At 35.3% G+C, this 14,796-nt stretch overlaps 1 protein-coding gene across 12 annotated transcripts in view; it reads left to right on the top strand.

The window, feature by feature from the left end:
• CEP43 (centrosomal protein 43) overlaps positions 1-14,796 on the top strand; it is a 67,514-nt gene that overhangs the window by 40,291 nt on the left and 12,427 nt on the right. For 8 of the 12 annotated variants that reach the window (XM_020970392.2, XM_020970391.2, XM_020970390.2 and 5 more), the window contains 3 exons: positions 1,487-1,555; positions 5,585-5,624; positions 7,259-7,358. In XM_020970392.2, the coding sequence (XP_020826051.1) occupies positions 1,487-1,555; positions 5,585-5,624; positions 7,259-7,358 (209 nt within the window). Of the gene's footprint in view, positions 1-388; positions 500-1,486; positions 1,556-5,584; positions 5,625-7,258; positions 7,359-14,796 lie in introns of those variants that run through there. The other 4 variants (XR_013486905.1, XM_020970393.2, XM_020970398.2 and 1 more) reach the window with 4 other exon arrangements.

The following is a 14,796-nucleotide window of genomic DNA, read 5'->3' as shown; positions in this document are numbered from 1 at the left end:
GTCCTCCGTGAACTTATATTTGAGGACAGAACACTCTACAGAGAATGCATTAATATATTCTTCATGTAAAGAAAAGACCTGCGTATATTGAGAATGCATGATATACTTTATTAATATTCTCGGTATGTAAGAAAGAATAGGGTTAAAGAAAGAACCTGTGATTTCATTGGTATAAGGAACTCATGCATGTGGAAACATCCCTCTGCTAATGCTGTTTGGTACCTCCTCTGCAACTTTGAGTCTTAGAGAGTTGCCTGGAAATGTCAAACTCAGGTCTGGCAGGCAAAAGTCCATAGTGCACAGAACTAGATTAAAATGTAATTGGGAAATGTTTAACTGAATAAAAATACAGTATAACACTGATAATGTTCATTTGTGTTTTTCTAAGTCAATACATATCCCTGAGGGATCTATTTCCATTTGAGTTTGACACTGCTGGCCTACTACACTACTGAGGAGTTGTGACTTACCTGGGTTACATAGCTAGTTGGTGTCAGAGGTGAGAATTGAATCCTGTTCTTTCTAGCTTACAGGGTTAGCTTTCTCTCCACTGCACCATATTTCCTCAAGAGTGAGAGAGAATAATATATCATTCAACTTGAAGTATAAATTACAAGTAATCTAGTACAGTGTTTCCTCACTTCCAGTTTATTACTCAACTGTGAACTTAGTATGCACACTATTAGGGTTCTATGGTATGCTCAGTCATGCACAGATCAAGCCATCTACAGATGTTCTCACATAACATTCAGCCCCAATCACACCCTATACAAGTGTCAGCCTCCTATACCTTTCTTGTTCTGATTATCCTCATAGCTTACTGATTTGGAATTAATGATCTCTAGTACACTAAGTGTAGATTGGGGTGGGAGGCAATGGGTCGTTGAAGGCAAATACTTAAGAAATAAAGAATGTGTATAATAGTGAACAAGTATGGAACAGGAGAGCCAGATTATAGAAAGAAATGAGGACAGAGGGAAGAAAATAGTAAACTTTTGAAATGTTAGCTTGTGAGTTTTGCATCCAGTAAAAAGCTATAGTGTTTTATAGATGAGGATAATGTAGTTGGAATAGTGAGGACAAAGCATTTCATAGATATCGTTTTAGTTGATTAGGAATGTCATATAATATAATCAGACAGTGTTTTGTAGATAATCAGACTATTGACCAGACCTTATTGATCATCAGCCAGTCTTTTTTATATCGTTATGCTTATATCACGAATGCAATTTTTGTTTTGTTTTGTTTTGCTAGGCAGTGAGGTTAAGTGACTTGCCCAGGGTCACACAGCTTGTAACTATCTGAGGCCAGATTTGAACTCCTGGATTTGGAGTCCTCCTAACTCCAGGGCTGGTACTCTATCCACTGCACCACCTAGCTGCCCCTCCATGCAGTTTTTAAAAGAGAAATTTTAAAGATTACATCCTAGCAATTAATAATATTCCAAACGGATAGTTATGTTTGCTAATTGTTTTTTTTTTCTCAGATACAAGGGGAAGCTCAGTATTGAGAGATCTGAAAATAGTCAGTGATAAAATTGGATCACTTGGATTAGGTAACTAAATTCTCCGTTTTGACATGGTGTTAAATTAGGTTATTTTTGGCATGGTATCTTTTAAAATAGAATTGAAACTTATAATCATCAGCTTGCCACTAGTTAAATTACACTGGTAATTTGCATTTAGGGATAGATTAATGTAGGTGTAAGAGTCAGTAACCTTTAAAAGGCTATTTGCCAAATTTGAATATATTTTCTCTGGTATCTGAGTGGAGAGAATATTCGCTATTTATTAAGTTACTATTTTGTGCAGAGCACTTATGCTATGTAGTAGGGAAACACTCATACTTCAAGAATCTGTTATTCATTGGTCTGGTTACCCTTTTGTTGTTGTTTTTGTAAATTTTTTATTCATTTTAAACTTAAAATACAAAACAAGAAAAGAAAAAAAGAACGTTTTCATGTACACAGCAGAACATAGGAGAGGATTCATTAGAAAACAAATTCCCATTTCAAGAAAATGTATATAATAAATACTACACATTGTTTTCAAAGCTACCCAGCTTTTTCTTTGTTTCCATCTAGATTTTCATTTGTTCCCTGCTATGCACTTTTTACTTTTCTCTTCCCTCCCTACCCTACAGAAGGCTACACTTAAATGCGAGCATATGTACATATACATAGATATCTATATACATATACATATATATGTTCATATACATATATGTAAAACCATACTATGCATATTTCCATTTGTCATTTCTTTCTCTGGAGATGGATAGCATCTTCCTTCATTGGTCCAAATCTTTCCATATTTTTCTAAATCAACCAGCTCATTATTTCCTACACAACAATATTTGAACACAATCATATCCTATCTGAGGGATTGTCTGTGAAAGTTTCTTTCCAGTTTTCTGCATTCCTTCTATTCTTGGTTACATCGGTTTTATTTGTGCAAGAAAATTTTAATTTAATATAATTGAAATCCATTTTACATTTCAATTATGCTCTCACCTTATAATATAGTTTAAGATCTGATATTGCTGAATCTCCTTCCTTTACATCTTTTTTCCTGGTTTCTTTGAAATTCCTTACCTTTAATTCTTCCAAATGAACTTTGCTATTATTTTTTCTAATGCAAGATAATTTTTTATTAAGGTTACCCTTTTTTATCCCCTTCATCCATTCTAACTACAATTCCTCTGTGACTTAGCAAATGGTCTTTGAGAATTGCTCTGCCTACCCCCCCCCAAAAAAAAAATCAGCACCTTGCAGTCAAGTCAGGAGATGAGCCTCTCTGAAATTAGCAAGGCATGGTCTTCAAACAGCATATATATGGTCCATCACTGGGCCCATTCTTGATGCCTTTTCAGTTTAATAGGACCTGTTGGAGTTTGCATGCTACTGAGATGGCCTTCAGGAAGCCAAGATGATATCCATATCATAACGAGGCCTTAGAGTGGGCCTTTTAGGTGAGGTTGAGGGAAATAAAAATGCCAAATAATACAAATCACTGTTTTCATGCTGCTCATAATTTAGAGGAGAATCAAACGTATCCACAAATAACTAACATAGTGTAATATATGATGAACAATTTATAGAAGTGAAAATAAAGTGCAGTGTGAAAGAGGAATCAAGGGAATCTCCTGGAAATAGGCCAAAGATATGAGTTCCTTGACAGCAAAGCTTTTATTTTTGCTTTTCTTTGTATACCCAGCATTTAGTATTGTACCTGGCATATATCAAGCACTTAATAAATGCTTATTGATACTGACTGACTGAAGGAGAGCTACTTTTTATTTCTCAAAACCTCTACTGATATGAAAATTCATTTAAAGGCACTGAATCAAAGATGAGGACATTGCTGTTCTTAATGGAAATCCTAAAAAGTTTGAGAAGCATGAGAGTGAATAGGTAATTTTTCACAGTCTAGCAATTGACATTAATTTAGTGGTTGAGAACCCAGTTCCAAGGTAAATGGAGCTAATAACTCAGTAAACTCTCTGGTAGATGTCTACTGCCTCAATAAATAAATAAAAGGTCATTTTTTTTCTCATTTTATTTCATTTTTACTAAATTGTCATTATTTTTCATTGCAAATACATATTATTAAAGAACCTTTTGTGGACTGGGAACCCTGATATTATTTATAATATTGTTTCTGTGAGAAAATGTCTTTGGAGAGCCAAAAGACTGACACTGGCTTTCTTGCTTTTCTTCAAACAAGATACCATATTTCCTGACACTCTCCATGTATTTTCACTGGCTGTCTCCTATAGCTGGAATGTTCTCACTCCTCATTTCTGCCTCCTGGTTTCCTTGAAGACCTAGATAAAATTCCGTCTTCTACAAGAAACCTTTCCTAAACCTCCTTAATGCTAGTAACTTCATTCTATTGCTTTCCAGTTTATCCTGCATATATCTTGTTTGTGCACAGTTGTTTTCATGTTGTCTTCCCCATTAGACTGAGCTCTTTGAGGATAAGGACTATCATTTGCCTTTCTTTGTACTCTCAGTGCTTAACATAGTGCCTGACACATAGTAGGTGCTTAATAAATGTTTGTTTATTGACCTTAGGAATACTTTTGTGATTTGTTAATTGACCTGTCTATATAAAAAAAATTCTTTGTTAATAAATCCCAGATCTAATGGTTAGTTAAAACCAGTTACTTCACTCATTTAAATGGCTATGTTACCATATTGGCTCAACTATAGTAGCTATTCGCATCTGTTCCCTATTCCCCAAAACACAACACATACACACACACACACACACACACACACACACAACACACACACACACACACACACACACACACACTCTACCTTTAACCAGAAAAAAAATGTGTAAATATACACCAAAAAATCATATTGATTAATCCATGTTTAGGCAGACTTCAAGCCAGAATTTGTCAGGAATCGAAGAGGGAGAAAGATTGCTTACATTGCAGCCAATACAGTACATGCAATGTAAATACTTTTCCACTAGTATGATTACTTTGAGTTCTTCATTCACAGTAAATTTACCTCTTTTAACCAGGAAGTTGGAATGGAATTTCTTGTCACTTAGGACTTTGTTTAATTATATGTTTAATGAGTCATACTGAATAAGGTTAGTTTCTTATAGCAGAAAAATGTACCTCTTTGTGCCGCAAATGACCCCATATCTCTTAGCCAAAAGTTTCCAAAACTAAGTGCTAAAGAGGACAGCATGGTGGGATAGGGAGGGGACAATTGTGACTGTGAGACCTTTCCAATCTAACTGCACTTTCAGTAGTTGTCAAGATGGTCATCACTTGTCTGTAAGAGGGCAAAATACGGCTAGCTACCTCTCGCTGTTTCTTGCTATCTACATCACCATACAGTTGAAGACTGCTAACCCTTACTCAGTTATCCATGTTATGGCTGTGACAGTTATTGCTTCTTTCCTATGTCTGTATAATACCTACGCAATACCTGTTTGAAGTTCTGGTAACAAGGTTAGATCTTCCACTTTGTGAAGAAGGCAAGGCCTGTATTTGACTATGATGATAGTAATTGCTGCAAAATGAGATGTGGCCCTGTCTTGTAGCAACAGCTGATGCTTTATTGGACAACCATTGAATATAGTCCCTGAGAGTCTTGATCCTGGGCTCTTGAGGCAGCAAGAATTTTGGTTGTGGTTATAACATGAAATCAGATACAGAACTTGCCTTCTCTATTCCACTAATTGTATTTTTTAATTGAAATTTTTCAAAAATTCATATTCTCCCCAATTAATCTTTATTAGGAGCTTTATTATAATTTTTGGCAGATTGTATTTGTGACATAGTTCTTCTCTGATATGGGAATGTGTTTAAGGTTGTTAAGGAAATTACTTATTTTGGATGTGTTTCTGAGATTAATAGATTAAAGTTTTTTCTAGTGTGAAGTGTTAGATAACAATTTTTTCTTTTCATGGTATAAACATTTCTGTTATTGGAATGACTTACTTTTATTAAATGATTCTGCAAAATCTGCAACTCTAAATAAAGAACTGTATGTATGTGAATATATGGATATGTATACATATGTATATTATACTAAGTATATATTTTTTAAATTCAGGAACTGGAGATGAAGAGGAGTACATGGATGATTTTAATAGGTAAGAAAGACATTTTCCAAGCAGGCAAATATATTTAAGTAAAAACATACATGTAAATAATTTCTGAAGGTATTTTCAAAAATGGAAAATAAATCCTATTTAGAATTTATAATTATAGTCGACTCCTGTTTATTTTTCCACCAATGGAGTTGCCAGTAGAGGAATAGCTAATCCAAAACCTGTTTATATTTAACTTCATAGAATGTTCTTAGATTTACCCCAATCTAGATTTATAGGCGTAGTGTAGAAATTCACTAAAATATAATAACTAAAGCAAGACTGTAGTTGCTGTGAAGACCTTACATATGAACAAACTTAAAACTGTTAAGCAGCTTCTCTTTGATTTCTATTTTATTTGTCCTTCCAGTTTAGTAGTCTACTGTCTTAACACCAACCCAGGCATAGACACCTGCTCTATTATAACAAACATCCTATGGATCTCTGGGCCATACCATCTACCCTGTAGCTGAACTTTTTTATCTGGGTTTCCTCTCCCAACTGGAATTTGAGCTCTTTGACAGCAATGACTGTGTCTTTTTTGTTCTTATATTCCCAGGATTTAGCACAATGCTTTAACACATAGTAAGTGCTTTAGAAATGCTTTTCCATTCCTTTCCAATATAACAACAGATCTCTCTCAAACCTTCCTTGACAAGAGAGTATAGGGGCAGCTAGGTGTCACAGTGGATAGAGCACCAGCCCTGGAGTCAGAAGGACCTGAGTTCAAATCCGGCCTCAGACCAAACACTTGACACTTACTTAGCTGTGTGACCCTGGACAAGTCACTTAACCCCAATTGCCTTAAAAAAAAAAAAGAGAGAGAGAGAGAGGGTATAGTCAGTTTTGGGGTTTTTAAAAGGCTTTTGTCACAGGCAAAGTAAATGTGAATAATATAACATTAATACGGTTGACATGATAAAGAAGCATGTAAGCAGGTGCTTGTGTTGAGTTGCCAAACTTGAAAAAAAGATTTGTTACAAATAAATTTGAATATAATTGTATTTCTTAACCTTACATATTTATCATGTAAGCATGTAATTCACATATTTTAATTAAAACAAATGTAGATGAGTTATAGAAATTTAGATAAAAATTATATTTTTCTTATGAGAAAGTACATTTTAAAGAAAATAAATCAAAAATTTAGACTGTTGATCCATCTTCAATATATAGTCATGTATACACATACATGTACATCCCCCCCCATATATATAGAGAGAGTGTATAATGGATAATTTTTTTGGTCTAATTTCTTTGGTGTAGGGCACTGCGTGGTAAGGAAATTCCCACTACTAATGTAAATAAGCAGCTCTTGCAGTTTATAGTTTTAGAGGGGTGTGTGGTACATACATCCCTGAGAGGTTAAGTGACTTATCCAGTGTCTCATATCCTGTGCATCACAGGTGAGACTTGAACTCAGTTCATCCATACTTTCCCACCAACCTTCTATTACGCCACTTTACTTGTCAAAGGATATTTAATATCATTAATGAAACATTGCTCAATATATGTTACTCTGACTTTTTTGTTTAAATGGTTAACTTTTTTTTGTAATGAAAATTTTTATAGGGTAATTATTATGAATGGCTTATCATCCTCACAATCCTTTTTTTTCCTTCTCTGTCTGGAAATAGTACCATAAGTCATCGCTCAGAGAAAAGTGAAATAAGTATTGGAGAAGAGATAGAAGAAGATATTTCTGTGGAACTAGATGACATCAATATCAATGATAAAGTATGCTTTTATATATGCATGTTTTTATTGACTGATCTGCTTTTTCAAGAAATGGATTTAGTGGATTTGTAGGCTAGAGAAGCTTTATATATAGCTGGTTTTGTACTTCATTTGTACAGTTTGTGGTCTTGGGGTACTTTTATTGTGAAGGAACAGAAAAAGAAGGAAAAATAACTGAGTTAGTTTGACATGCACCCTAAATTTTGAGAAAGCAGATTTTACTGGATTATGAACACTAGAGGTAGGATCCAGTGACTTCAAATGCTTCAGAGGAAGTCAGCCTAAGGTAAATTAGAGGTGCCCTAGGATAAAATTCCAATACATGAAAACAATTTCAGGAAGGAGGAAAAAATATGATTTGTCTGGGGAGATTTATGTGATTATACAAACACCATCCAACTTACAATTTAAAAAAACTGTACAGAAGATGAAAGCAAGGCTGGAGAACAATAGGTTTAAGAGTGTCACACAATCCTCTAAATATAGTGTTGGGAATGCTAAAGCTTATAATGAGCTGAAGCCAGCAAGGGAAGATAAGAACAATCTAAAAAAGGCTTTTTCACTTATAATAAGAAAGAAAGAAGGATCAAAGAAGGGATCACATGCTTGCTTGATGTAGATGAGATGATAACTGACAATAGAAGGTAAAGCTGCTGAATTTTTATTTTATTTCTGTTTTCTCTGCAAAGGAGAATGACTGGAAATGACAGAATAAAAATGACTAACAGAGTTGATGCCCAAGATAAATAAAGGGAGAGTATGAGAGTATAGCTGCCCTTAATCGAAGTCACCTTTCCTACAAGAACTATATCTACAGGTCTGGAAGAACTAGCATATGTGATTACTTAGCCACTGTCCGTGATAATGGAAAGATCATCAAAAATAGGAGACATATCACAAGATTGGAAAAAGTCTAAAGTACCAGTTTTTCAAAGAAGGGAAGAGGATTGAGTTTTTAAAGTATAGATTAGTGAGCTTGACTTTTGAGTTTTAGAAAATTCTGGAAGGGCTTATTAAAAAGATGGTTGGCAGATATCTAGAAAGAGAAGTAGTGATTATAAAGAGCCAGCATGGCTTCATCAAGAACAAGTTATTCCCAGTTAACCTTGCTTTCCTTTTTTGACAGGATTACTATAATAGATAAGGGGGAATGCTGTGGATATAGTTACCTAGAATTTAACAAAGCTTTTAGTAAAATATCTCATGCTTTTTTTGTGGAGAGATGGAAGGATAAGAATCAGACAATAATATAGTCAGATGGATTCAGAAATGGTTGGATAGCTAGACTCAAAGAGTACTTAATAGTTCAGTGTTAATGTGGCAGGAGGTCTGTAGTGGAATAACCTAAGGATTTGTCTTGACCCTGTACTGTTTAATGATGTTTTTGTAAATTACTTGGATAAAGGTAGAGAATGATATGCCCATCCAGTTTTCTGATGACAGTGCAAATGATAGTAAATACATTGAATGACTGAGTCAGGATCCAAAAAGATCTTGAGGGACTAGAGGATTGGGCTGAATCTAATAAGATGAAATTCATTAGGGATAAGGGTAGAGTCTTACACTGGAGTACAAAAAAAAAATTCCACAGCTATACAGTAAAAAAGGAATGAGGAGGCAGCTGTTCTGTTTTATTGGATTCAAGCTCAATTTTATTAGCAAAAAAAAAAAACAACTCTCTTGGATTGCATTAAGAGGGATCATAGCTTCCATGGATTGGAAAATGATAGTCCCACTCCACTTTGCCTTTGTCAGAATACACCTGAAGTATGGTATTTACTTCTGGACACAGTGATTTAGGAGTGATATTGAGTGTCTGTAGTGACTGTAAGAGGGCAGCTATGATGAATCTTGAGCCCATGTCATATTAAGACCATCTGAAGGAATTGTGTATAAATTTAGCCTGTAGAAAAGAAAAATTAGAGGGCACACAATAGCTGTGTTCAAGCATGTAAAGGGCTGTCTTGTAGAGGAAGAGATTAGTGTCATTTGGCCCCAGAGGATAGAACTAAGAACAGTGCATAAAAGTTGCCGGGTGAACAATTTAAGCCTGATAGCAGGAAAAACTTACTGAAAATTAGAGCTGTTGAAAAATAGAATGGACTGCCTTAAGAGGAAATGGCTTCTCTCTTCTTAGAGGTCTTTAGGTAGAAGCAAGAAATTATTTTAAGGTATGAGTTGTCCTAGATGGCCACTGAAATCTCTTCCTACTCTCTGATTCTGTGTTTATGTCTATTGTCGAATAATAGAGAAGTAAAATTTTGCTTCAAGTAATTTACATTTCAGCCATTCAAGTACCATTTTAAGAGTATCTGATTGAGTAAATAGGAAAATTTAGCATATCAAAGTTTCTTCCTTTTTCCTCCCCTAATAAGTGCTACCTGAAGGTTTTCCCTTTTACCGGCCTTTTCCCAGTCCTCATCCTGCTTCACGTCTTTTCAACATTTTGACAGTGTAGACCTGTAACATCAGACTCAAATAGAAATGGGGGCCACTAATCCAAACGTAAGGATCAATCCTTGTGGAATCATATTGACTTACTTGTAAAATATAATACATTTTTTTATTGTATTTTTATTTTATTATTTTATTAGATGTTTCCAAATTACATTTTAATTTGGTTTGGGCCACACTCAAGAGTATTGTGGGCTGTGTGGCATGTTTAACATGTTTTATGTAGACCGTCATCTTCTCCTGGATGTTCTTTCCTCTGGATTTTTATGGCACTGCTGTGTCACGATTCTCTTTTGCCATATAAACCAATCCTTTTGGTTGTCTTTGTAGGTTTATCTGGCATATCACACATTGCCCTTAGCCCCATCTTTTGTTTGTGTATTCTCTCTTGGTGATCACATTACTATGGGTTTGTCATCTCTATCCAGATGTATATCTGTATATCCAACTTTCATCTGTCTCTTAGGCTCCTGTCCTGCATCTCCAGTTATTGATAGAATAAGTCTTTTTTTGTTTTTAAATAAGCATTTATTTATTTATTTTTTTGGGCATTTGGGGTTAAGTGACTTACCCAGGGTCACACAGCTAGTAAGTGTCAAGTGTTTGGTCTGAAGCGAGATTTGAACTCAGGTCCTCCTGACTTCAGTTCAGTGCGCTATCCATTGCGCCACCTAGCTACCCAAAGATAATTCTTCATGGATATTTCAAAAGCATCTCAAACTTGACATATATCCTGAGCCCACCACTCCTTCTAACATCCCTATTTCTACTGAGGGCACCACCTTTTTTCCAGGTGCCCATATTCACAGGCTAAGAGTTACTCTTGATTTTTCCCTCTCATTCTTAATATACAATCCATTGCCAAGTTTCAATTAGAACGGCTAAGATAACACTTTAAAGTCTGCAAAGTGCTTTACATACGTTATCTCATTTGATCCTCAAAACAACTGTGTAAGGTAGGTACTGTTATTATCCTTATTTTGTAGGTGAGAAAACTGAGGTTGAGAAAGGTTAAGTGACTTGCCTAGATTCATACATCTAGGAAGTATTGGAAACTGGTTTTGAACTCAGGTCTTTCTAAAGATTCCAGATCCTGACATTTTCCATTGCACCATCTGGCTGCCTAGTTTTGTCAGTTGTGCTTCCTTAGTATCTCCTACATTCATTCCATTTTCTTTGTTCACACCACACCTATCCCAGTCCAGACTTTCTACTCCCCCCTCACATACTTTGTGTTCCAGCCAACTGATTTATTATCTGTGTAATTTGTTCATGACATTTGTTCTTTCTGTGCCTTTAATAGGCTTTCCTCCGTTCTTGGCATACTCTTCATTTCCACCTTTTTGAAACTATTCAGTGCTCAGCTTAAATGCCACTTCCTTCAGTAACCCTTTTGCAATTCCCATAATTATTAGTGTACCCCTCCACCCTTCACTGTGAATTTATTTTTTATACATATATGTGTGTGTGTGTGTGTGTGTGTGTGTGTGTGTGTATATTTTTGTATGTTTCTTATACTTATTAGAACATGTCCTGTCTCTCTGGTAGAATTAGGATTATTGGGAACAGTAATTTTCTCACTTCTATCTTTTTTTATATATCCCCAGGGCCTGGTACATAATAGAAGCTTATTGAATGCTTATTGATTGATATATTGAGGTCATGGATGACAGTTCTAATAACTGCCACTCCTGTTACACTTTAAAGTTTAAAAAGCACACTCCCACAACAGTGCTGTGAGGTAAATAATACCAGTATTAATAACATTTTACAGCTGTTTATACTTCAGCTCAAGGTAATTACTCAGTTGCTCATGAGCACAGCTAGGAAGCACTAAAAATTGGATTTGAAACCAATCTAATAGTCTTTCCAGGGTATCCTGCTGCTTCTGTAGTTGCTTAGGGTAGACCAGCAAGGATTAGGGCCAGAGTCATGCTATTTTCTTATACACATAGTACAAAATGTAGGAGAATGTCACAGTTGGGTTGAGTTAGGAATGATAGCATAATGGAGTGGATAGAGAGCTGGCCTTTAAGCCTGGAAGACCTAGGTTTAAATCCTGCCTCTGACACATACTGTCTTTGTGACCCTAGGTAAATCATTTATCTCACAGTAATGCTCGAGACAACACTCTTAAGACTAAAGTTACAGAGAATGTATTGGACTGCATTGCTAAGGGGTTTCCTTATCTAGAGAGCTCCTTATAACAATAAAATCACAAGTCCAGTCCCTTTCTCTATTCCTTCCAGCCCTCTAGGATAGAAAAGTATGTAGTATAGTGGTACTTTGTAGAGTGATGGTAGAGTATCAAGCCACATCCAGGAAGCACATGAGGTGTGAAATCCAAGTAGGCAGTTTGACGTCAATGTACAGAGATCCAGGAAAGCGCAGTAGGAGTAACTATATACATAATGATTAGTATTCAGAGATTTACAACAGGCAGAAAATAGAGTCTAGACAGAGAAACCAAGAACCATGACTCAAAATCTGGTGGAGACTGATTACCTCTTAAGAATTGCAGAAGAATATCAGAATAGATTTTAACAAGAGTACTCTACAATAAAATTATGGAGAAAATGATTACTTAAAGGAAATAGATTATTTCCTTAGCAAATTCATTCTTCATAAATGGTACAAAGGTCATCTTTAGTCTGTCCTTAATCCAGGTTACCACAGATTTCAGGTATTAGAGAGTATGTGTGTATACACACATGCATGCATGCATACATTGCAGAATACATTCTTGTGGTTGTCAAAAACACATTTTATTTTAAAATATGTCACAGCTAAGTGTTGTTCTTTCTAAAACTTATCCATGATGCTAAAAATTAGTTTGGAACCCAGTATTTGAAATTTGTGGTATAATATATGTGTATGGGATACACCCACCCACACATACACACAAAAAAGCTTCTCAGTGCATTGTCCTTCCACAATAGTAAAGTACTCTGCAGTCCAGGTGATTCCATTTCATAGAATCCTGGACTTTTCTTTGGCTGTCTTAAATTGAATCAGTCCTCTCCCATTCATTCAATCATTAAATGAAAAGTGTGTGTGTGTGTTGTGTGTGTGTGCGTGTGTGTGCGTGCGTGCGTGCGCGCGCATGTGCATGTACTGTGTTCAAGGCCCTGAAAATAGCAATTACTAGTTGAGGGGTTGGGAGTGAAAGAAAGAATAAAATATGGTCCGTGTTCTATAGAAACTTATGATCTAGCATGCACACGAATTACCATGTCATGTAAAAGCACAATTTGAGGAATACAAGGTGCTACACTAATTCAGATGACTTTGGGCTAAGGAAATCCTGGAAGGCTTAATAGGAAAGATGACATTTGAACTGGGCCTTGACAGATAGACTTCTGTTCTTCTCTCTATGTTTGTTTTTTGATATGTTTGAGAACCATGGTTACCATTTCACATTACAGTCCTATCAGAATAGGACTTTAATGGAGGAGGAAATGCCACATAAATACTTTAATCCAACATGTTTGTCCTGTATTACTATCAGTCATTTACTTAGAAGGTCTTTAGAGGGTCATATAATCTGGCAACATGTTTTCAGGGTGAGCTTTGGAAAGTCTACATTAGTTATTGAGGACAATATAAACAAAATAGATGAATTCCTCTGTCATGGAGATTATATAATATAGTTGAGAAGATTGGATTTACAGAGGTTAAACAGTTATGGAGTATTTTAAAAATGATGCTAGTTAACTTTAGCAGTATAATACAAAACAGCTATATGTGTTATCCGTATTATTCTGAACTTCTTATGTATTCAGTATGTAAACATACTCATTCTCTATTTTTTTCTGATGCTATTGACCCATTTTATGTTGTATTTATACAATCTACCCTAAAAACTATGTGCTTCTGACTAATTTCATTTTAAAGAATATATTTTGAATTCTAATTCAAAAAGTGTTCCCTTAAGCAACCTCAACAAATGTTCATTTATTATTAACATTTGTTGAACCTTTCATTTTTCTAAACTTATTATCACCTAGTATTCCTTGACATCAACAAATCATTTGTTATGAACTACTGCCTCTGTTCTCTTTCCCTAAATGTTTTTGATTGTTGCCTTTTTCTTCCTTTGGATGGCTGTTTTCTGCCTTTATAAAAACACAGTCCTTTATTCTTGTAGATCACACAAAATTATCTTTTAAACAAATTTCTCGTATTGTCTTCATTGATTTGATTCTGTGGCTTATGTACCATTCCTCACAGATATAAGACTTAAGTAAATTATTCTACCTTATTTGATAAAGTATAATTATATTAATATTAGCATATTCTCAAATGATGTTTGAGGAAAAAAGTCATTCATGATAATGAAATCTGAAAGGTATGTTGACAAATCTTAAATGAATGAATTAGCATTGCTATATGCCAGGCACTGTGTTAAGTGCCGGGGATACAAATATAAGCAAACAAGTCAATCTCTCCCCTCTAGGAACTTAAATTCTAACAGAGAAAGATATCATACAAAGGGGAGCTATAAAGTGGGGGCAGGGGAAGGTAGAAAGGGCAGAGTTTAGGTTTTGAAAGGTGGGAGATATGAAAAATGGCCAAATTCCAGGTTGACTTGGTTTGAAAATGACCAAGAAGCGGCATAGTGTCATGGTTCCAGAAGAGATAAGGTGAAAATTTACTTATCAGAGCCCTGGGTCCCAGAGGCAGGTTTCAAGTTCCTTTAGGAAGATGTTGAGAATGGCCAGAATACAGACAGCAATGATTTGGAAATGGGAGGAAAAAGAGGGTTCTGTTTCAACTATACATGTGTTTCTCTTCCATGACACTGATTTAACTTGATTTTAATTGTATTTGATAACCACTCACGAGTTTTAAGTTATTATCTTAAGTTCAATTTTTACTTTGGTCTTTTCCTTACTGGAGGTTTTTCTCACAAAGTCTATATGCCTGCTGACTGGGTATCATAGAGGGGATTCCTTACTGTTAAGGTATAGATTGGACCATTTCA

The sequence above is a fragment of the Phascolarctos cinereus genome, unplaced genomic scaffold (genome assembly GCF_003287225.1).
Source record: "Phascolarctos cinereus isolate Bilbo 61053 unplaced genomic scaffold, phaCin_HiC Scaffold_5;HRSCAF=322, whole genome shotgun sequence".
Lineage (NCBI taxonomy): Eukaryota > Metazoa > Chordata > Mammalia > Diprotodontia > Phascolarctidae > Phascolarctos > Phascolarctos cinereus.
This window is presented reverse-complemented; position numbering and strand designations above follow the sequence as displayed.